General features: G+C 51.0%; 4 protein-coding genes across 7 annotated transcripts; 1 reads left to right on the top strand and 3 right to left on the bottom strand.

The window, feature by feature from the left end:
• The first annotated feature begins 72 nt into the window (after positions 1 to 72).
• On the top strand, positions 73 to 13,717 carry LOC4576149 (guanylate cyclase soluble subunit beta-1). Of its 4 annotated transcripts, none has more exons than XM_061661823.1 (12): positions 73 to 149; positions 2,527 to 2,977; positions 3,296 to 3,369; positions 6,497 to 6,597; positions 6,685 to 7,239; positions 7,453 to 7,824; positions 7,929 to 8,040; positions 8,870 to 9,029; positions 9,118 to 9,200; positions 9,282 to 9,828; positions 9,952 to 10,109; positions 12,178 to 13,717. In XM_061661823.1, the coding sequence occupies exons 2-12, from the start codon at positions 2,975 to 2,977 to the stop codon at positions 12,308 to 12,310; spliced, it is 2,298 nt and encodes a 765-aa protein (XP_061517807.1). In that variant the 5' UTR covers positions 73 to 149; positions 2,527 to 2,974; the 3' UTR covers positions 12,311 to 13,717. The 4 variants fall into 4 exon arrangements, with proteins under 4 accessions (XP_061517807.1, XP_061517796.1, XP_061517786.1 ...); XM_061661812.1 differs by having other exon boundaries at positions 106 to 380; XM_061661802.1 differs by having other exon boundaries at positions 106 to 513.
• LOC1272053 (uncharacterized) lies at positions 10,111 to 11,330 on the bottom strand. The gene is made up of 3 exons (XM_310921.4): positions 10,961 to 11,330; positions 10,678 to 10,891; positions 10,111 to 10,604 (listed from the first exon to the last, which is right to left on the bottom strand). Exons 1-3 carry the CDS (start codon positions 11,280 to 11,282, stop codon positions 10,124 to 10,126), a joined length of 1,017 nt encoding a protein of 338 aa, XP_310921.1. The 5' UTR covers positions 11,283 to 11,330; the 3' UTR covers positions 10,111 to 10,123.
• A 390-nt stretch (positions 13,718 to 14,107) lies between the features above and the next one.
• LOC1272054 (pancreatic triacylglycerol lipase) lies at positions 14,108 to 17,172 on the bottom strand. Its single transcript, XM_310922.6, has 5 exons — positions 16,134 to 17,172; positions 15,781 to 16,058; positions 15,534 to 15,695; positions 14,788 to 15,436; positions 14,108 to 14,721 (listed from the first exon to the last, which is right to left on the bottom strand). The coding sequence occupies exons 1-5, from the start codon at positions 16,261 to 16,263 to the stop codon at positions 14,312 to 14,314; spliced, it is 1,629 nt and encodes a 542-aa protein (XP_310922.4). The 5' UTR covers positions 16,264 to 17,172; the 3' UTR covers positions 14,108 to 14,311.
• A 324-nt stretch (positions 17,173 to 17,496) lies between these two features.
• Positions 17,497 to 20,562, bottom strand: LOC1272055 (pancreatic triacylglycerol lipase). Its single transcript, XM_310923.5, has 5 exons — positions 19,505 to 20,562; positions 19,149 to 19,423; positions 18,914 to 19,069; positions 18,054 to 18,823; positions 17,497 to 17,976 (listed from the first exon to the last, which is right to left on the bottom strand). Exons 1-5 carry the CDS (start codon positions 19,605 to 19,607, stop codon positions 17,706 to 17,708), a joined length of 1,575 nt encoding a protein of 524 aa, XP_310923.4. The 5' UTR covers positions 19,608 to 20,562; the 3' UTR covers positions 17,497 to 17,705.
• Between the last annotated feature and the right edge of the window lie 152 nt (positions 20,563 to 20,714).

Raw genomic sequence — 20,714 nt, 5'->3', positions numbered from 1 at the left:
TTCGCTCGTCGTGGAAAAAGTGCGCCTCGTCGCAGGTGAAAAAACCAAACAAAAAAGAGAAGAACACAATCCTCCCAACGCCCGAACGCCTTAAAACGGTTCAGCATGCTAGCCGACCACCAGTCACTGTCGGGATTGCAAACAAATCGGTAGCCGAGCACACCGAGCGGGCAAAGACGGGCCATACCATAAAGAGGAGGAAAAAAAAACAGCCAACCTCGAACCGCGCTTTTCCCATACACTCGCCATTACTACACACAATCGCAAGCAGCAGCAGCAGCAGCAGCAGCAGTAGCAGCAAATCGATCCGCTCGATTTCAGCCTCTCCCCCTTATTGCACACGCACGCCCTGCGAGGGAGGACGGGGTGCTTAATGTTTGGTTGGTGGTGTTTGTTGTTGTCGTTGTGGTTGCGCTAGAACAGGAAGTGGAAACAGGAAGCGAGTGCGCACGGCTACTATGTTGCAAGCTTGACTTCGGGCCGATTTACTACCCACTAAACGACGGGCAGCGTGTGAGTTTTCCGAGTTTGTGTGTGTGTGTGTTTGCGTGATTGATGCTGTAAAGTGTGTGTGTGTGTGTGTGTGTGTGTGTGTGTGTGTGTGTGTGAGAGTGTGTCTACGTTTCCTTAAATTCTGTGGAAAGGTAGCGAAAGGCAACTTCCCGTTTTGTGTATCCCCCTGCACGGTGTGTCCCCTTGCGCCCAATCGAGGACTTAAACTTCCGGATCCCGACCGCAACACTGGACGGACGGACGATTGTTTGAACTTTTTCACTTTGCTATCTCGGTAGACCACCATCTCGTAGCTTCTCGGCAGCATCCGCTAGTGTTACGAACAAAAAACAAAAACGAATAACGGAAAACGGGATGGTGAAAAGACACTCTTCAAACGGGGCGCTTAGTCCGTGGAGAGTCCGTTAAGTTGGGTGACTACTGCGTCCAGCAGAACAGACTGTACGGTGTGAAGTGAACAGAGTGTGCAGAGATAATGTGCCACCGCTTCAATGTAACCATCCAACCAACAGCCAATGGATGCGGTTGAAGAGTAGCTTTCGAGCCTGCCGCACATATCCGGTGCACCGAACCCCTTATCATTGCCATCCCCGAAAGACAAATCAGTGTGAGGTTTTGCGGTGACTCAAAGTTATCGTCCCCCCAAAAAAAAAGAGAAAAAAATCAGCACACCATCAGCAAAACTGTTGTAGATAATGGGACGACGACGACCACGCCGACAGCGAGACAAAAGCGCGCCCGGGAGATCTGTTTATTGCAGATAAAGCTCTCGCCACGCGGATTAGTGGACGCCCTGCAGCGACGGACGTCAATCAACACCCGTTCTGAACGGCAACGTGGATGGTGTGGCTTTTTGTTGGGTGATAGGGGGTGGGAGAAGGTGGGATTTTGCCCTGTACCTGCAAATATTCGACCGATTGCCCGAGGGTGGCAAATCTTAAAACTCCAACCACACTGCTCCTCCTGGTGTCGTCTCACCTGGGCTGGAGGAGCAGTGGAGCAGTCACTTCCGGGAGTTGCGACAGTTGGTGGTGTGTCTCTACGGGGGGGGAGGAAATTAACAAAAAGGGCGGGTAGGCCAAGGAAATGAGTCCACTTCCTTCGGCTGCTGCAAAAGAGCTGAAGACATTGCTGCAGACGGTTCGGCGGCAGAGCCAACGCCACGATCAAAAGCCCCGGAATAGCCCCCGCTGGATGTGGCTGCTGCGTGGTCCCACACTCACAATTCCAGACCAGAGCTCGTCCATCAACTTCTCCCTCGCATCACTCGCAATCAAGTCGCAGTCGCCGCTGCTGGTGCAATCAGTGTATGTGTGTGTGTGCTCTGCTCCAAAGAGGTCTTGAACGGGGGGGGGGGGGGGGGACCTATTGCAGAGTGGTTTCATTTGTTGCACCCCTGCCATGCTTCCTGTTGGCAGGTTTTGGCGTCCCACAGGGGGTACACAGAGATAGGGAGATCGATCGCCAGTTTAGAGGTACTGCCGCACCAAAAAACCTCTGCGAGAGGTTGTGAGGCGACGCGAACACGGAGATAGTGGTTGCAAAGGCTTTAGCAGGCGTCCTCCATTCTTCTGCTCCACTAGTCCGATTGTATGTGTGTGTGTGTTGGGGAGGGGGAGTGCGTTTAGAGTGCCGTGTTATGGGCCACCAATCGATCCATGAGGCGCGTTGTGTGCCTGTGTGGGAAGCCGGTTGAGTAACGATGACTCTGCAACACCTGGACACTAATGCGCTGCTCGTAGCACCGCATGTAAACAAGCCTGGACAGAGCCTGGGTTGGGGGAAGTGGCTGGAAATCTCCCCTCACACACACACACACACACACACACACACATTCGAAGGCCCTGTTCTGTTTTCATATCAGGTTCAATTTTAGCACTCATTTCCCATAAGTCACTGCCGTCCGCACACCGCCCAAAGCATGCACAGGACACGCAGATCAATCAAATTAACTCATCGCCATTGTGTCCCCCTCTCTCTATCTCTCCCTATGTGTGTGTGTGTGTGTACCAGTGTCCACAGCGGTGTAATACGATGGTGTTCGATCAATGAGCAGCAGTGGTACGCGAAATATCTAACAAACAAAAAAAAAGGAAGACAACATCGGCAAAGAGCGCGCGTCTCCCGACGCCTTATTCTGAACATTTGACCTGTGTGCACGGGGCGCTAGTGCAGGCGGCCTGCTACGTGGATGCTACGCATGCCGTACCGGCAGGGCGGATAAACCGGTGTCGAACGGCGCCTCGCAAAACCCATTCGGGGACCCCGATGACCCAGACCGGCACCGCCTCAGGAGCTCAGCGTAATTCGTCGCGCCAGGTCGGCCCGTGAGCGGGTGGGTTGGGATCCAGCAACAAGCGGGAAGCGACACAAGCACCAGCAGAGCCAGTGACAGGCGAGCTCCAAACATTCAAAAAAAAAAAAACAAAAACAAGAAAATCCTGCAACAAACGGCAACAAAATGGTAAGCGACCGATACACTCTCTGGATATCTCTGGTCACCGCGCCATGGACGCGTTGGGTGATTGAGCGATAGCGCGTTCCCCATTAATCCTGGTGCGTGCGGCGGGGGAATGCCCCCATTTCGGCGCTACATAATTCACCGTCCCGATAACGAAAAGCCGGGCATTCCCCCACCCCTGTTACAACGTCTCTGTTCTTTGTCTTCCCCTTACTGTGTGTGTGTGTTTTTTTTTTAATTCCACGCCGTCCGCCGGTTTGGAAACTGACACAACTGACTCGCGCGCACTCGGGTGGGGACGCCAACTTACGCGGACACTAGTACGGATTCGTGAACTACGCGCTGGAGCTGCTAGTTTTAAAAAACTTCGGTCTAAACATATGGGAACAAATAAAGTAAGTGTTGTGAAGGAACACCGCCAGCCGTACTGCGGGCGGGCGATAGTTTGAGGGATGGGGAGGCTCGAATTCCAAGTCTTTTGTTAGGTAACACTTCATTTTCCCTCTTTCACACACATACACTCTATCAAGAAGGAACGGAAAGGCAGCTCCAACTTTCCAATTGAATTCTGATGCACTGTGTGAAAGTTTTTCAACAATTCCTTGGGAAATGGTGTGTGTGTGTGTTTTTTTTTTTCTTCCAATTTCTTTTATTCGCCCCGCGAATTTTTACAATTCTCTGGAAATCCTTCCCCAACTCGCTTGCGAGGAAAATTGTTCGCATTGCGAACGACGTGACGTGCTCGCATCCCCAAATATCCCCCGCTCTGAACAAACTGGTCGCTAAATGTTAGCGATAGAAGAAGTTTTTATATTCCCTGTGTGTTTTTTTTTGGGGCTTTTATTTTGGGTTGCTGCCTGTCCAATGCTCTAAAAAAGTACAAAAATATATTGAGGAATGGGGCAAAAAATGTGAACAACAAAAAAGTTCCACATCCCCGGGGGGATGTCCGTGCTATAATGCTCCAAGCAACTGTTAATAACTGGAGGGAGCGTGGGTCGCTCAGGGTTCGATTTTTTGGTCAGCGTGCGTTTGACGATGCGCACCACTCCATCCCCACCCCAGTTCGATGTCCAGAAGTTAATTGGATTCCGTGCTCCGGATTTCAGCTGACCTACTTTAAAGCGGTTGCAATCGCAACCCCGCCCGTGTACCATCGGAGGATTCCCCGAGTGCAATATATTCCTTCGCTTACTACATCCTTCCGCCAGGCGAAGGGAGAGTGCCTACGACACATTGGCCACACAGCAGAGGATTCTGTAAGCTGGATTCTTGCTGGAATTGGCACCGGACGGATTGTGTGTGTGTGTGTGTTAAATAGTTGGCTCACGGCCCAACTCATACGATTGTTGATGAGTTGCAAAAAGTCCGCTTCGTCGTCCAGAGAAACTTAAAAAATAAGCTGTATAGGTTCTATCGTCCTTAGTCTGAAGGGCTCGATTGCGTTGCTTTGCTGGCAACGCACCAACTGCGCACCCTTCCGGTGCAGTACATGACGAGTGCACCAGCCGTTATGCCGCATTGGGCGCCACTTCCCTGTAATAGGTTTGGCAAACTGCATCAATTCCATTGGTTGAGGCATGGAATGAGGGCGTTGCAGACATTGGAGCATGGCACAATATCCCAAACCCAAACACATTACATCACATACCGATCCCCCCTGTCCTGGCATACACGCATACGCGTCTGCCATTAATTAATAATCTAGACGTACCTGGCAAATGGTAACAATTCAACCTAGGCCCCAACTCCATCTCCATCTACCAGATTGGCAGCGAAGGCACAGGCACAGGTTCATTTGTGGTCAATTATAGCATCATTCCGCGTTCGGTTCATTATGTTGACCCCCCCCCCCCCTCCCCTCCCCCACTCTGGTTGGTGTCCCGTGATTTCAAAGCGCAAAGCTTACGCGGCCACCGGGCTCATTATTGGAATTATCCGCACGACTCCGCGCGGTGTCGCGAGTCGTGACCGTAATTAAAGGACGTGCCCCAATTTGCAGTAAAGCAGTACTGCGTGGAGGTATTATTTTACTATTGTTGCCAGTAGCGGCGTTGCACAGTGCACTGGGGAAGGAAGGAGCGGTTACAGTGGCAGTAATTGCTGTAAGCACATTTGATGTTTGCTTAAATTTTTATTTTAGAGGATTCTATTGCTATTTGTTTAATTTTGCCATCGCATCAAACATTAATCGTTGGCTGTGAAATGTTTGGTCCTATTTAAATGTCAGCTTATTTCGATTGTCATCCAAGAGGGGTTAAGAGATAGGCGCTATTATTTATAAGCTAAATGAAGACAAAGTATCCTCAATAGTGAAAACGAAACATCGAAGGCCCTTGACAATCGTCTGTATTTGGGACCGAAAAAAGGTCCAAAAGCATGTCTTACTGCTTGCCAGTTGGTTTTCAGCTACGGTTAAATGTTGTATTTGCACTACAATATTTTTTCAGATCTTTGTGATATTCTACGCGCCAACAAGCTGATCTGACTGTGACAGTTTTTTTGTTATATGTTGAAAATTATGTGGAGAAGAGAATTAATTGTGATGGAAGAACAATACTTGACAGCTGTTGCAAAATAACTTCCAAGCGGTAAAAGATGCTGTTTTGAAAAACCCTATTGATCGTTTGTCGAATATCTTTCAAAGCATTGTTGACAACCGAGCATGTTCGGGTAAGATAGACGGATCGGCATCCCCGCAATCATTGCGAATAGCCAACAAAAACACGTTTAGTTTTAATGCAATGAAAAGAAATAGAGAAATCACCTTTGTTAACTTATTTGTTTAGTTTGTTTGACGATTTAAAATATGATTTAAAAGATCCTGCAATCATTTAATACTAATCTATAGGAGCATTTTTTCTCAAATAGTTGTCACACAAACCTGTTACTGAATGTTATTTACACAATTTCATGATTGATTAGAGACGTAAGATTTTAGAGCAAAGTCTCGATGGATGCTGGATGTCAAAATCAACCTTTTTTTCCTAATCAACTTAAATGTACACTAAGAATTTCGTATGAATGAAAAAAAGATTTCGTAAGAATGAAAACAAATTTTCTACAAAAATCTGAAGTAAACATGAACAAAAACTAAAATGTTTAAAAGTGAGAGTGCACTTAGAGGCATTTCTTTCACTGTACTGGAGAGCGCTCGCACTGGAGAATGATAGGTGCGAAATATTCATCAATCCATCATCACGGGATACCACTGCTGCCCACGTGTGCACAACAACTGAAGCTTTACACACGAAAAAAAGAGCGTTTTTGCATGCTCATTTGCCGTCGGGTCCGTTTCAGTGGAAGTAATAATTGGGTATTGATTAATTATAACGACGGAATTCATTTCCAACCCCATTGGAGGGTGCGATGAGCGAAATGGTGCTTACCTGCATTATTCCAGGAAATTACTAAGCATTTCCAACCCTCAAGCTCTGGCCAGTTCTCCAGCGGGAAGCGGAGTTTTGATGTCTATATTTAATTGTAATCCGCAACACTTTGCTAAACAAACCAACTTGACAGGAAAAAGGCGCAGGTAAATATGGAGGGCCAGTTTCTGGTGCGCCAGATCTACGAGGACGACATAACGTACAATCTGATAGAGGCGGCCGTGGATATACTTAGTAAGTGTGGCTTTCCCGTCGGCAGTACGTTGGCCACCCCCCCACGCACAGCTGCAATTGACCCTTTCTCCCCCCCCCCGTCCGCAGACATACCCGCCGGCGACATACTGGAGCTGTTCGGCAAGACGTTCTTCGAGTTCTGCCAGGACTCGGGCTACGACAAGATCCTGCAGGTGCTCGGGGCGACACCGCGCGACTTCCTGCAGAACCTGGACGCACTGCACGACCATCTCGGCACGCTCTATCCGGGCATGCGGGCGCCGTCCTTCCGCTGCACCGAAACGAACGGCCAGCTCGTCCTGCACTACTACTCCGAGCGGCCCGGGCTGGAGCACATCGTGATCGGGATCGTGAAGGCGGTCGCCTCCAAGCTGCACGGTGTGGACGTGGAGATCAAGATCATACGCCGCAAGGGCGACCCGGTCGAGCCGGAGGCGAAAAAAGCGACCGCAGAACCGCCGGTCGCTAACACCGCCGCCGCCGCCACACCGAAAGCCCGCCACTCGATCCCGGAGGTGGTGAAATCAGTTCCTATCACGTCCCTCGACCCGGCCGTGCCGGAACTGGCCAACCTGGGACTGTGCAAGCGAATTCTAGCCTCGAAAACGTACGGTGAATCTTATTTTTCGAATAGACTTAATAGTAGGTTTCATTCACGGTATCCGCCGGCTAGTGTGCTTCAGTCGCACCCGTTTTCCACCCTCTCCCCGCAAGAACCGCACCTTCTAATGCGTAGCCCATTCTGTTCTTTCTCTCTCTCTCTCTCTCTTTCTCACACACTTTCCGTACCATTTCTCGCCCCTTCATCATCCAACAACAACAAAAAAAAACGCTCCGAAAACCACCTCGCGCTAGATCTAGCCACCTCGAAGAGCAACTCCGCGCTCAAGCAACCTACCGACACATCGGCGTCCAGTCATGGCAATAAACTTAGCATAAGCAGTAGTCAAAACGGAAGCAATAGTATACCGCTCTGCGGCGAGGTTAGCAAAGCTAGTAAAGACACCAATACCAATTGTGATAGCAGCAGCAGCAGCAGCAGCAGCGGTGGCCCGGCGCGCAACGGCCCCGAATGGCAGCAGAAGGGGCCGAAGGGACCGGGCACCACCGCCGTCGAGCGGTCGGACCACTTTCAGTTTCTCATCACCGAAATCTCCGGCCCGAAGACGCCGACGCGCCGCTCGGACGAGAAGGATCAGCAGGCGGTCTGCCAGCTGGTGGCTAAAGGTAGGGGTCCCCGGTTTGGTCTCAGGTGTGCTCGATTGTCAGCAGAAGAATGCAAGCAACGTTTTGTTGCGCCTTGCGGTTTGTTTTTTTTTCTTCTATTTCAGAACCGATGATCTCGCCGATGACGTTTTGCAAAATCTTTCCGTTCCATCTGATGTTCGACCGGAACATGCACATCGTGCAGGCGGGCCGATCGGTTTCACGGGTAATTCCCAGGTAGGTTTGGTTGCGCAGATCATCCCAGTTCGGATTGGTAGAGATTTGGAGGAAGCGGTCGAGGAGTGGTCCGGTCGTTCGGGTTCTTTCAAGTGAATGAACTGTTTTAGCATGATTTTGCGAACTTGCCATCCATATGACGAACGGCTGAATAGTGTTGTGCTTCATGAATCTTTCGTAAAGATTCTTTCGTATGAATCTTCAGTGATTTGATTGTCGAATCGAATCTACAATGATTCATGAATCTCTCTCATTGATTTTGAATTCAGAGAGATTCATTTTGAAGATTCATTCAGATTTATGAATCTTAATCAGCGTTAGCCATCTCTACTACTGAACGGACGATCAAATGAACTAATCATTGATTGAACGTTGAACTTCAGGTGTTTACAAACAGCTGAACAATGGGCTCCAGAACTCCAGAACTCTGATCTCGAAGTAGCGATGTATGTATTTGACCGCTTGAAAGACTGTTTGCAGAAGAGCAGAAGAACTACCGTTCTCGAGTAGTTATTTTAGAATAGTGAACTGGTTCAACTGGTTTGCCGGTCTGGTGGTACAGTCATCAACTCGTACGACGTAACAACATGCCCGTCATGGGTTTAAGCCCCGAATAGACCGTGCCCCCATACGTAGGACTGACTATCCTGCTATGGTAACAATAAGTCACTGCAAGCCAAGCTCACTTTCACTAGTGGCTACAGGCAGGCCTGGACCGACAAAGGTTGTTGTGCCAAAGTAGAAGAAGAAGAACTGGTTCAAATCTCTCCAGAAAAGATTTTGACCCTAAATGCACACTAACCTTGCATCTGCTCGACTTTTTCGGTAGAATTTACGAGAAAAACTGTCCACTGCTGGCACTCTTCGAAGCGGTGCGGCCCCATCTACAGCTGAGCTTTGAAAACATTCTGGCCCATATTAACACAATCTACGTCCTGAAGACGAAGGCGGGCGTTATGTCCAAGAGCGAGAGATATCTAAGACTGAAGGTACGTGGCAAGTTGTGGTGCCTCGAGGTGTTCCCGATAGCTATGCTGTATGCTCACGCTCCTCGCCCTTCTGCTCTCTATTTCCCAGGGACAAATGATGTACATTCCTGGATCGGATCTGATACTATTCCAATGTTACCCGAGCGTGATGAATCTCGACGATCTAACCAAGTAGGTGGCAGCGGACGAACGCGTGCACCCCAGGCATTATTCTCCCTAACCCTTCTGCACACTCTTTCACTTTCCCCGCAGGAAGGGTCTGCACATCTCCGACATCCCGCTGCACGATGCCTCCCGCGATCTGGTGCTGCTGAGCGAGAAGTTCGAGGCGGAGTACAAGCTGACCACCAACCTGGAGATACTGACCGACCGGCTGCAGCAGACGTACCGCGATCTCGAGAGCGAGAAGCAGAAGACGGACCGGCTGCTCTACTCCGTCCTGCCGAAGACGGTCGCGAACGAGCTGCGGCACCAGCGGCCGGTCGCGCCGAAGCGGTACGACTCGGTGACGCTCATGTTTTCCGGCATCGTCGGGTTCGGCCAGTACTGTGCGGCGAACACGGACCCGGAGGGTGCGATGAAGATCGTGAAGATGCTGAACGAGCTGTACACGATCTTCGACGAGCTGACCGACTCGAAGAGCAACTCGAACATCTACAAGGTGGAGACGGTCGGCGACAAGTATATGGCGGTGTCGGGGCTGCCGGACGAATGCGAAAACCACGCGAAGTGCATTGCGCGGCTCGCACTGGACATGCTCGATATGGCGAAGAACGTCATGATGGGCACGGAGGCGATGGTAAGTGCAAGCGAACTGTGTTCTCTTTTTTACGGCTGCTCAGTTCCTGGGCAGGAAACGAAAGACACACCTCTAACGCCTCCACTAATTCCAATTCTCAATTCTCCCGTGGTGTGGGTGTAGAAAATCACCATCGGCATCCATTCGGGCGAGGTCGTGACCGGTGTGATCGGCAACCGGATGCCGCGCTACTGCCTGTTCGGCAACACGGTCAACCTGACGAGCCGAACGGAGACTACCGGCGTCCCGGGACACATCAACATCAGCGAAACCACGTACAAGTAAGTTGCACTCATCAGTCGAGCAAATCGATATATTTCTGCATTTTGCGGGGCAGCGGCAGCTTTAACACACCCCCGGGCAGCTGGAAGTTGTCGCGCAGCACGTCCCGCACCAGGCAGCGGCAGGTGTGCTTGAGCGTCGGCACACCGTACACCTGGTCCGGAGGCAGCAGTCCGTCCTCTAGCAGCGCCTCGTACTTAGCGTGGAACATCTCCCTGCGGACCGCGTACAGGTGCGGCTTGTACGGCAGCTCCACCATGCGAACCGTGCGGAGCAGCAGCTTCAGGCACGACACCAGCTGGAACGGGTAGCAGCGGTTTTCGCACTCGGCCAGCTTTTCCAGCAGACTCAGCACCGGGCTAGCGCCACCATCGTCCGGGCAGGGGTTGGCACCGTGCCGCAGCAGTATCAGCACGACGTCAGGTGCCGATGCCTGCAGGGCGACGCGTAGCGGCGACGCCTTACCGCACGACTCGATCGGCACGTCGATGAATCTGCGACGGAAAGCGGAGGTTGATCGGTTTGAACGATGCGTTGGGTTTTGGAAATCTCTGACCAAACACTTACTTGGTCTGGCGCAGCCGCTGGTAAGCGTACGAGTAGGTCGGATAGATGGCACGCGCCTTCGCCGAATGGTGCAGGAAGAACACGACCGCACGCAGGTTCTCGTCCTGATCGTTGAAGTCGCTCTTCCAGCCGGCGATGAAGTGGGGCGCATTGCAGCCGAACAGTGCGCCCAGAAACAGCCGCTCGAACGTCTTTTCACACTTGAAGATTTCATCTGTGGGTGGACGAGCGGTTAGGGATGTGTAAATCCTTGACTCCAAAATGTACTTGGCGCATCCCGTACCTAGCAGATTTCGCACGATGGTTGAATCCTCCAGCCCCCAGTCCCAGGTGATGCGGAGCGCTATGTACAGCACGTTGTGATACTTGCCCATCAGGCACACCTCGTAGTTGTCGCCCTTCATCCGGTTGTGGTAGTCGATGGCGGACGTGACGGCCAGCCCCACTGCCAGCTGGGTCGTGGCCGTCTGCCGACCCTGGATGCAGCCGGAGATGACCGAGTTCAGGTGGCTGATGATGTCGCGCCGGCCGGCCCGCGATGACAGCCCGCTGCGCTCCATCTTGTCGAAGCACTCCTCGAAGAACACGTCGAACACGTACTCCATCGTCGGCGTATCAGTTGGTACTCATTCGGGGTTAAGGGTGTAGTGTGCGCCGTCTAGCGCTTGGATTTGGACTGGCTTGGGGAGAGAAAAAAACAACCTTACCTGTCCACCCGGTGGTTTCACGAAGGAAGCCTTGCAACCGAACAAGCAACAACAACCAAAAAAAAAAAACTATTGGGAGGTCTACAAGCGAGGAAACTCTGCTAAGGGGAACCTGCCGGGCATAGAACTAGCTCAGTCCCCTCGCGCGTTGCAACTATGGCTTCCGTCACAGGTGTTTGCTGGTGCGCCAGCGCAATGAAGTAGCATTTACGTCCGGAAACGGGGAAATCCCTGAACGCTCAAACTTATCGAACCAGGTTGTATCGATTGAAGTGTAGTTTGCACGACGATGGACAAACAGTTTTGGGGAAATTGGGAACGCACGTCTTACATCACCGACGACGATATGTACGACCTTCGGCGGCTGGAACATCGATTCGAAAGCTTTGACGTGCTGTGGATGTGACGTAGTCTAGTCTTTGGAAAAAAGTCTTCCGAGCCAGAGTGTCTAGTAGTTGAAGAAATCACTGTGTGTGTGTCCAGTTGCTGTCGTCAGCTACTGAAATCATAGTCATCTTTGACGTATCATGACGCACTTTTCTTAATTTATGACTTACCAACGTGATGTTCTTTGTTCTTTCGATTGTGATAATCGCGTCATGTTCATGACGTTTTGCAGCACTGACTGCCGTACAACTGATGCCCTGCAAGTCTTGTGTTGGATGTCATAACTTAATTTCTCGTATGTTAAGTCTCTCTTTCAGGATTCTATATTCATTTGAATATCATAAACAGCCCAATAGATTAACAAATAAAAAAACTCCTCTTTATGTATCTGTTTCTAATTTGACAGGCTGCTCTGCGATCCCGTCAATCACGATCCCTCGTTTAATCTGGAGTACCGCGGACCGGTAGTGATGAAGGGTAAGCCCGAACCGATGGACTGCTGGTTTCTAACACGCAAGGGCACACCGGCCACTAAATAAGCTGGACAGGCTTCGAGCACCCATATCCCCAAAAAACCGGAAAGCTTTCCTTTTCTTCTCAGCGATGTGTGTGTGTGTGCGTGTGTGTATGTTGATAGATGTTTTGATGAACCAATGCCGATGCTCCCGCACCAGGGTTAGGCTTACAATCGTTTGTTGTAATGATGTCGTGTAGGAAGGGAAGAAGCGAGAGAAGAGAGTAAAAAAGCGAATCTAGTGTACTCCTTACGCGTGTAGGTTGTATGTTTTTGTACTGTCTGCCAAAGCAATCTATCTCTCTAGTCACTCTCACACACTCTTTAGATCATTTGCCAAAGCCTCCGGAACACACACGATCCCTTAGTCCATTCGATACGCGTGTAGGAAGCGTGTGTGTGCGCGCGCGTGTTTCCAGCAATGACGACCAACACGGAGAGAGCTTGCCATCGTCCTACTCCCCTACTACTAAGCTCTAGATTCGCTGCGTGTTTCGTACTTGTAGGTTGTACGCGCTCGAAGGGGTTGAGAGAAAAAAAAAACAAGATGGAGATGTGTCAGATGCTAAATCGTTTCCTTCCGTTTCACACACTATACTAGAAAGCCACGGTGCGTGTACTTTTGTAGCCTTTTTAGATAGCTGTACAATGAGAGTATTTATATAAACAAACAAAACAAAAACCGACATAGTTTTGACGTTGACAGTATGTAGTTTGTAGGGGTACTAATGGTAGTCTTCTAAAGATTTAGTAGATGGACGCAAACCAAAAACAAAACAAAAAAAGATAAGAAAAAACATTTAGCTAATATACATAGAATTTGGGCCAATCGTGATAGATGTACAACATAGTGGAAATTTGCAAACAATCGGTGCCAACCCGAACCAAGAAAAAGATATAACCAATCTCCCGCCCTCTCCCTTTCCCTCGCCATCCCCTTCAGTCCTAGCTAAATGCTATCCTGCGCGCGATAAAATTATCTACTGCAACCTTAAACGAAATCAAACAAACAAAAAAAAACGAACCAAAAAAAAACGATACTAAATAATCCAAAGCAAACACAAACGTGAAACCGATGTCTAGAAATACCATTCATTAAATCACAATCGCCCTGCATTGACATTCAAAGCAACAAAAACTCCATCACACAGCATCGCACACTCATATACCACAGAGAGACACATACAAAACGAAAAAAAAACGGACATCGCCACAGACCGATGGTGATTAGCGTGCTGCAAGTACGAGTGAGCTACGCTCTACACGAGATATATTACGCGAATCATGCTTCAATGGGAGCGATTCTTCTTCTACCGGTAATAACTACAACAGCAATGCCGAACAAAACAAAACGAAACAAACAAACAAAGTCGCTAATGATGATGTTATGACCAGAGCGAAACACAAATAAAGTCTAACTAATCCCTCTCTACATGCTTTCGTGGTGGTAGTATGGTAGCGCTAGTGTGTGAGTGTGTCCATAACTTCGTCGCAATACAGCTGCAATACAGAATCATTTGGATTTTAACTCGTTCTGAATCGTATGATTCGAGGCGAATCGTTGCTACGGCCGAATACATTGAGTGTGAATTATACCGTGATTTTTTGAATCTTCAATATGGTAGATGAGAACAACGTTTAGCATTTGTGGAATGTATGAATATCCGAAGTTGAAAACACCAAAGAAGTAAGAATTAACACATTGAAGCATCATAGCATTTCAGTTACCGTTCAAGTTTTACACATCTACAAAGATTAAGTTATGGATTCATAACACTTCCAAGAATCACTAATATCAAGAATCGTTGCATGTGAAGAAATGTTTTACGTTAGCGTGCTCGGAATGACTTTTTATTGCAAATTCATACGCTCCACCCAGCACATCGCTTCTTTCGTTTAACGTATCTTTAATCCTAATTGCCAATCAAAACTTTGTTTTGTCTAACTGAAAGGTACAGCTTCACATTACGCTGGATAAAGCAATCTCAACCATCACGATCGGCAAAGAGCTTGCCTTAGGGCCGCTTCAGGACCGGCAGTACTCACTCTTGAACTCATTCTCCTGATCGGCCCGGACCGGTGCATCGTTCAGCGGACACACCACCACACTGGTGCGCTGCTCCATCAGCTGGATGCGAATGCGCTGCACGTACACGCGCGGCACCACCAGCAGGCGCCAGGTGAGCGGGTTGAGCGGATTCGTCCGATACTCCCAGGTCAGCATCACCTTCAGCAGCTTGGCGACGTGCGAACCGGCCATGATGGCGGAATAGTTACCGCCCGGCTCGAAGTACACCGGATCCTTGGAGAAGTCCATCTTGCCCGAGCGGACGCCGCCCTCGCCGTGCAGCTCGAACGACATCTTGCCAATCTCGCCCCCGTGTATGAGGCTCTCCTCCTCGTCGGAAACGCTCATCGTGATGCGGAAGTGCGACCCTGCAGAGGGACGCTAACAGTTTTGAGCGCTGTACGAGCAGTGTGCGCTGCGCCGGCAATACTTACGGCAGTACGGTGGCTCAGCGCCCGTAATCATGTAAACACTCAGCGGAGCGTTCGGATCCTTTATCACACCGTTCTCGATCAGCCGGCTGTAGCTTTCCTGCGCCTTCAGCCCAAACTCGACGCAGTAGTGCCCGTCCCGGTCGCACTCGAAGCATTCGCCGCGCAGAAACTGTGCGTACGACTCGCACCCGATGCCGACGAACGGGCACCGGTGCAGTATGCTGTCCGTCAGGAACTGGTGGCACCGCAGATGGTTGCAGCCGAAGAACTCCTGAAAGCCCCAGAAGAACGAGTCGTCGTGCTTGCGGATGAACTTGTTCATCGGATCGCTGCAGCCCGGCTGATTGTACCCCCCGTTCGGGTAGAAGTCGACGTGCCCGATAGGCTGGTACATTCCCAGCCCACCCTTGCTCACCCACTCCGAACCGTCCGAGTGGATCACGTCCACGAACTTGGCGTCGCTGCGATCGAGCCGCACCAGCGGATCCGTATCGGAGAACAGTGGTTCGGCCGGATCGAGCCCGGTAATGCGGCCCAGCTTTAGCCCGAAGTCCTTCTGCAGATGGTACCCGGCGTACCCGCACAGGTGCGACCCGAGCGAGTGGCCCAGCAGGTGCACCTTGTCCAGGTTCTTCATGTTCAGCTCCTCCTGCAACGGACACAGACACGGGTTTTTGGGAAGTTGGATTTGGTAACTGATAGAGGGGTTTCAGGCGAGGTGGTGGTGCCTACCACGCGGTGCCTACATAGAGCAAGTAGATCACGTGCGCCGTGATGGCCCCGATCAGCCGAATGTTGGCGCAGGTTTGCGTGTACGGTGGGTTCGACGCCTTGCGCCAGTCGATCACGACGCAGCTGGCCGTCCGGTCCGGATCGTTCTCGATCAGTGCGTTCACCATCTGCCGGATCTGTCAGTAGTGCAATGGATAGGCGGGTGTCAGACGATCACAAGCTCTTTTAGTGTAGTTGCGATAAACTCCCTAAGATCCTTACCCACGGTCGATCACCAGACTCGATGTAGCCGTGCGTGATGAAGTAGATGCGCCCCTTGGGATTGATGCCGAGATGCCGCACGCTGGCCGGATCGTTGATGTCGATAAACTTCGGATGATCGGTGTTCGGCTTGGTAAACACCGGGTACCGCACGTCCACCGTCGCCGGCGACTGCGGATGGTACGCGACGGGGCGCTTCTCGTCGATCCAGGGCGGCGTAATCGGGAAGCAGCCGTACACACCGTAGCAGCGCACATCTTCCGCCAGCGAGAACTCACCTACAAACGAGAGCGGAGGCGTGAGCGTCATGTACTGGCCCCTTTGTCACAGCTACTACACCTGCAAACACCTACCACTCGTCTTGTTGCTATCCGCACTGAGCGTTTGATTGTGTATCACATTGATCAGCGAGTTGTTGTACTCATGGTTTGCCATCCAGAGGATGGTCTGCAGCAGAAACCCGGTGGTGTTGCTTATCTCCATCGTTTTGATTGTGCTGTGGAGCCCACTTGTGTTTTCCACACCTTGCCAGTCACTGTAACTGCTCGTTTCAAACCAACACCGAGCGCGTGAGTGTCCTCCACCCGACTAAAGGCGAAGGCCGACTGCCACACCGGCCCGCAGTCATCGCAATTAGTTCGGTCGGCAGGAGCGAACAAAAAAAAAGCAAAAAGCACACACACACGCAAACCACTGTTGACGTTTTGATTCCGATGAAATCAATCTGCTCCGTAGGGGTTGGGGCAGCTCACAGCCGATTGAAGCCGATCGCGCACGGAGACAAAGACCACTGATAAGAGCGGGGTTTGGAGCTCCGGCAAGCGAGTCCTAGAAACAAACGCGACTTTCAACGACATCCGAGAAAAAGAGCGAAAGAGACTATTCCAGTAAAGGTATGGTCGTAAACAGTGTTTCAGTGCGACTGCAGGAAATGTGTTCTCAACGTTGCGTACAACGCAGGAAGATCCTTCAGAAGCGCTTAACTTTGAACCCTTCTATCAGCGCACGGCACTCGATGACAGCTCTACGAGCGATGATTCTTCTAAAAATATCGATGAAGGGATCTCCTTTGCTGCTGATGCGTAATCGCGAGCGAGTGTCCCCCAGTGCGAGGTCAGGATCGACCTCCGATCCAGCGATAGTTACTTCAAGCTAGTTGATTAAGAGGCGTCATTTTAAAAGGGGGAGGAGAGAAAAAAAAAGTCCAATGCGTGTAACCTCATTACGCCTTTACGCCTAATCTCGCAAGGCTTTGCGCACAAAAACAGTCTAGAAGACGCTGGGAGCCTGCTGGGAAAGGTGTTTGCCTGATGCTGTCGCAATGTTTCACGCTCATCACTGGGAACAGCTGCACCCGGACGTCGCTACGTACAGTGCGCCATTTACGTCACTGATAGCAGCAGCGAGCATCCTGGAGTGGAGCGCAAAGTTCAGACGCACTGGCTCGCCGTAAACACAGGACCTACAGTGCCCTTCGGACACCGGCGGGGCGGTAGCGCGTGCAGCCGCGGCACGAACCAGGGCAGCAGCCGGATTTTGACATTTGGCCGCCGCGTGGAAGCGACCCCGGCTTATCAAGTGCGCCGAGAGCGATCTGCGCCACTGCCCCAAGATTACCTTGAAGTGCGTCCCCAGTGTCGGTGTACACTACATTACAGTGAGTGGAAATATGGGGAGGTTTGAAAAGGAAAAAAAAAACACACGAAACACGGAGTCTTCACTTAGATTTCAGTATTTAATATTTTATAGTACATATAATTATATTTTTACATTACTTTTGCTTTTTTTTTAAACTACAATACATTGCATTGATAAGGCAGGCGAAAGCGAGTGTGTGATGAGGGGAGTTGGGGGTTGAAATAAGACGTCCATTGAATGAGATGTAGTAGTACCTAGGATGATAGTATGAACGATACACTGTTCTGCTAATGCTTTTTGCAGTGTACCTTCGCCAGCACGCCCAGCTCATTGTTGGTGATGGGCCCGTTCGTCGCCTGGCACATCTTCACCCGTCTGCTCTGCGCCAGCGTCTGCAGCTCGACGTACTCGATGTACACGCGGGGTGAGGTGAGCAACCGCCAGGTGAGCGGGTTCAGCAGGTTCGTCTCGTACTCCCAGCCGATGCTGATGGCCGTCGGTTCACTGTTTGCCCGCCCCGTGATGACTTTGGAGTAGTTATGTCCCGGCTCGAACAGGCTGCGTGTGGGAGTAGTAGATAGTAGGATACAGTTAACATGCAAAAAAAAAAAATACAGTCACTTGCGCACACTTACGTCGGCACCTCGTTGAAGTAGATCTTGTCGTCGCGCCCGTCAATGTACAGAAAGATCTTGCCAATCTCCGGCCCGTGCTCCACACTCTCCTTGCCGTCCGCGATCTTGATCGTGATGCGGAAGTTGGGCGTCAGGAACGGTGCGTACGAGTTGGTGAGGAAGAACAGCTCGATGGGCCGGTACTCGCTCACACTAACCTGTCGCTCCCGCACCAGCCGCCTGTACCCGTGCACACTGTTCATGCCAAACTCGATGCAGTGGCTGCCGCGCGCCCCACAGTCGAAGCATTCGCCCGCATTGTAGCCTTCGTACGTGTCGCACGACACGACCCGCATCGGGTGCCGTATGCTCTCCGTGAAGTACAGGTAGGAGCGCGAATGGCTGCAGCTGAAGAACTGGAACACGCTCGACACGAACCGATGGTTGCCGGCGTCCTTCCAGAAGTTGCGCTCGCAGCCCGGCTGATTGAAGCCCCCGTTGGGATAGAAGTCGACGTGCCCGATCGGTTCGAGCAGCCCGAGCCCGATCTTGGGCACAAACGGTGTCGCGTCACTGTGCACAATGTCCACGAACTTGGCGTCGCCCGGATCGAGCCTCACCCGGGTGTCCGTCTCGGTGAACGCTAGCTCGGCCGGATCGAGCCCCGTGATGCGACCAAGCGTTAGGTTGTAGGTGTCACGCAGCATCGTGCCGGTATATCCGGAGAGGTGCGAACCGAGCGAGTGACCTATCATGTGCACGTTGTCGAGGTTCTGCAATCCTAGCTGACCCTGGGGAGAGGAGGGCGGCACACAGATTCAGAGACGGTGTAAGATGAGAACTTGCAAGAACAGGGGTAGGACTTTATTTCGAGAGCTTACCATCATCGTATATATAAAGTGCCCCACGATGTTCCCCACCAACCGAATGTTAGCGCACGCCTGATTGTACGGTGGATTGGAGCCCTTGCCCCAGTCGATAACAATCACCGTCGAGTCGGCGTCCATATCCAGCAGCGCGTTCATCATTTTTTCAATCTAGAAAGCGGAACAATACAAAACCAAATCGGATAAAGACACATCGCCCAGACGGCACAGGCACAGGACGCTCTCCTACCCATTTCGTGGCCCCCTTCTCCAGAAAGCCGTGCGTGATGAAGTAGATCATGCCCCTCGGGTTAATGTCGGTCGAGCTGATCGAGTCCGGCAGGTCCAGGTAGCTCGGGAACTTGTTCAAGTACTGCGGGTACGACCGGTTGCGCCCATTAAATATCACAAAGCTCACGTCCAGCTCTTCCGGCGGCTCCGGCAGCAGTGCGATCGGGCGGCGGGCACTCGTCCACGGATCGGTCGTGGTGTAGCAGCCGAAGATACCATAGCACACGGTAAGATCTGCACAGGATCCATGCGGTAGAAGATGTTGTGGTTAGTAAGGGGCTTTGCGTTGATGCCAACGGTTGATCGCGGTATTACCTGTCCGCAGTCGTGGACTGTTCACAACACTGTTGTCACCGTAGTTGAGCGAGTAGTTGTGCAGCAGTAAAAAGGTGGGAAACATTAAGCCCGTTCCGTTCATCTTCTTAATCTAGGACTGCCCTTTGCAGCATCCAGTACCCCTCCAAAAAAAATCAAAAAAACAGCGGAATGTCTGATATGGCGTCACCTATCTGTCTCTTTACATCCTGCATGTGCTGTAGCCGCGTGCAAGATCGGTAGTGTTCAGGGTCTTTCACTATATATAACTGTACGATTGGTTGGTTGATGTGATTGCCTCCACAGACAGTGTATGATCGATGAAGATTGAATGATCGGTTTATGGTCGCGTGCACACCGTGGTGGAAGTAGCCGAAACGGTTTTTTTCCCCCAACTATCACGACTCCAAATTTACACTTCCGCGTTGCCGCAACTTTCTTGGACGATTGCGAAGCTGCCGGCAACAGATTAAGGGGTATTGCACTGGCGCAGAGAAGATTCTCGCTACTGAGCTGTCGGTGTGCGAGAGCGATTTAAATAGCTTGCCATGCACACGTCCAACACCGACCGCGTCCGCGCTCCCCACGCAGGTTCGTGAATCTTCGTGCTAGAATAACCAACGAAACGGAAATAGCGCTCATTTGGACTAATGAAACCAGCCAGAGAAGGAGGATGAGAAAGAGAGAGAGAGAGAGAGAGAGAGAGAGAGAGCGCCAAACGACGATGATGAGATGAGTGAGATTGTCCGCTCATCGTCTGAGGATGGTGTCGAACCAAAACCAATAGTCGCCAAACGATGCACCAGGCCGCGCGGGGCACAGTTTAATTGGAAGAAATTGTTTAATGATACATCTCGGCTCGCCACTGTCTGGGCCTAACTTTCACACCCGAGCAGACTAATTAAAGCCGACATCTTGAAAGTGCTTGATAAGTACCGGATGCTGGAGCATCCAAGATAGCATCTGAAGTATCTGGCCGCATGCACACGGAGTAGGGTGTCCACCCCCCAAACACATGGCTGAAGTGTTGCTGTGCTACTTGAATTCTTCGTCGTGGGTCCTCCAGGATTTTTTTACGCATCCTTGGACACCTATCAAAACATTCGACTCCACTGGAACTTTACGTTTTAGCAAACGTGCCAAAGTACCCAAACCATGCAAAATATTTGTACAGTACGGGCACACGAGATACATTTGATAAGGGATTTCA

The sequence above is a fragment of the Anopheles gambiae genome, chromosome X, assembly GCF_943734735.2.
Source record: "Anopheles gambiae chromosome X, idAnoGambNW_F1_1, whole genome shotgun sequence".
NCBI classification, from domain to species: Eukaryota; Metazoa; Arthropoda; class Insecta; order Diptera; family Culicidae; genus Anopheles; species Anopheles gambiae.
Note: the sequence above shows the minus strand (reverse complement) of the source record. Positions and strands in the feature narration are given on the sequence as shown.